Genomic DNA, 2,037 nt, shown 5'->3' on the forward strand with positions numbered 1-2,037 from the left:
ACAAGACTAGTTGTGCGAGTCCTAGCGATAGATCGTAATAGGTCTACATTTCCAATGAGTACATAGAAGTTTTCAAAAGTGGAGAGTGAGTGGTGCATCGACAAGGCGCGGGCTTTCGCACTCCAAACAGTCGTAGTAGCGAGCGGACGGTGGCGTAGCTCCAATGCAGATTGCCAGAAAGCCAATCGGCGATGCCTTGCAGATAGTGGGCCATTCCAGGATTTTCCATCAGAGCCCCACAGCCTTGTGCCTCCTTTAAAAGCCTTGCAAAGTCCTGGTCTCTTTGCTCAATCATCTTGCACACAATGTCCATGCTGTTCTGCAGGTCGCCGTAGCCAGGGTTGGATGGTTGAAGCCAAACAACCGCAAGTATGTTGCAGAAGTCTCCGCTCTAGACATATTCGTTCTTGAAGGAGAAGAAGTCGTTCACCCAGGAGACATGGTCGATTGATGCGCTTCTCAACAGCGTCAAGAAAGGGCAGTCCAGCACACTCATGTCAAAGTGCACGCCGAGGCCGCTCTCAAGGATGTTGAAGAAGGCGTAGATGCAGACGCACTCACAGCAATTGCCGATGTAAGTGTAGAGGTCGGGGATGTGGGCAGCCTAACGCCAGGCGACCTGTGTGGCGGATGAGGCGGCGTAGCGCTGGAGGCTTTCAAGGAAGCGGGCCTGTAGGCAGGGCTCAAGTGGGTGCACAGCTCGCTCCACCAGGCCAGCCACACATCGATGGCGGTGGCGGCCTGGAGGCAATCGGCTACATTAGAGAGCGTCGCCATTGTCGCCTCCCTTGTAAGCAAGACCTTGTGAAGCTCCTTTAGGAACATGTCTGTTGCACCATGAACTCCTCCTAGGCCCTCTTGCACATCGTCGTTGATGCCGTCATAGAGGAAGATCCAAGCAAGGAATTTGGCCACCACAAGGCAGAGGCTCTCCTCCACGTCCACAGAGCCAGCGCAGGCAAGGAACGGTAAGAGAGACTGCACGAGTCTTTCTTCCTCTTGAATGGTGGAGGGCTTCACTGCGGAGACCAGCCATGCATCAGCCTTCACCGGATGCTGGCGTAAGAGGGGTGCAGACGCAGCGGCGGCTGCGAGCATGCAAGGAGAGGAATGGTCACTGAGCACGGAAGAGCATGAGCTGGGTGGCGACGTGGCTCTAAGCCAGGCGAGCTACCGCTGCTTGGCGCATCCTGCCTTGTATCCATATGAAATACAGGGCTAATATTAATGATTCTACACTACTGATAGCTTGAGCACATAAAGCCGTTCAAGAAAGTCGAGCACATAAACACAGTAGGCTAGACCCTTTTGTATTAGCCCTGCTAGCCAGCTGGATATCGATTCAGAGGCCCAATTTTTGTCGACACCCCTGTAGAGGGTGTGTGGTGGGTTCTTGACTTGACAAGGAGAAAGTACACTATAGCATTCCTTCCCATCAAGCCCGTATTGACTGCCCAATCCCTGGTTCTGCTCATGTGCTCAGCACATGAGAGGGCTTCACTATTCACACAAACGCACACATCTTATTACGTCTCCCCAATCTCAAAAAAATAAAAAACCTTTCAAAACATATTAAGTGTGCAAGTGGAGGGTGACTTTAGGAAATGAAAAGACCCACCAAGGTCAAAAATAAAAATACATTTTGTGTTTGTGTCCAAAGCTCCAATTTATGGGAAAAGCCGGAGTTAATAAACGTGGTGCAATCAAATTGGTAGTGCAACAAGATCGTTTGGGTAGTTGGACAAAAAATGCAAATGTGTGTCGCAACGATTGGCTGCAATACGATTTCAAGTCCTTGTCCTCCTTTTGACGTATGGTGGTTCTTGCAACAAGGGCATTATTTTTTTGTTCTACAAAATGATCATTTGCCTTCGGATGCTGCAATTCTCGACCGCATTCATCAACGCTTTTTTTTGCAAGTAACCCAGCTCAAAATGCACCATCATGCACTCGAAAATGTGTAGTATAACTCGTGTTTTGGATTTGACAATTTCATTGTCCTTAATTTGGGGTTTTTACCCTAAAGTGATGGTCAAC

General features: G+C 49.5%; 1 protein-coding gene across 1 annotated transcript; it reads right to left on the reverse strand.

Annotated features, from left to right (window-relative positions):
* Nucleotides 1-322: 322 nt before the first annotated feature.
* LOC147449053 (uncharacterized) lies at nt 323-1,427 on the reverse strand. Its single transcript, XM_086522517.1, has one exon. It carries the CDS (start codon nt 1,096-1,098, stop codon nt 493-495), a length of 606 nt encoding a protein of 201 aa, XP_086378643.1. The 5' UTR covers nt 1,099-1,427; the 3' UTR covers nt 323-492.
* Between the last annotated feature and the right edge of the window lie 610 nt (nt 1,428-2,037).

Source organism: Adiantum capillus-veneris, chromosome 10, assembly GCF_014529385.1.
Source record: "Adiantum capillus-veneris isolate H3 chromosome 10, ASM1452938v2, whole genome shotgun sequence".
Taxonomy (NCBI): Eukaryota; Viridiplantae; Streptophyta; class Polypodiopsida; order Polypodiales; family Pteridaceae; genus Adiantum; species Adiantum capillus-veneris.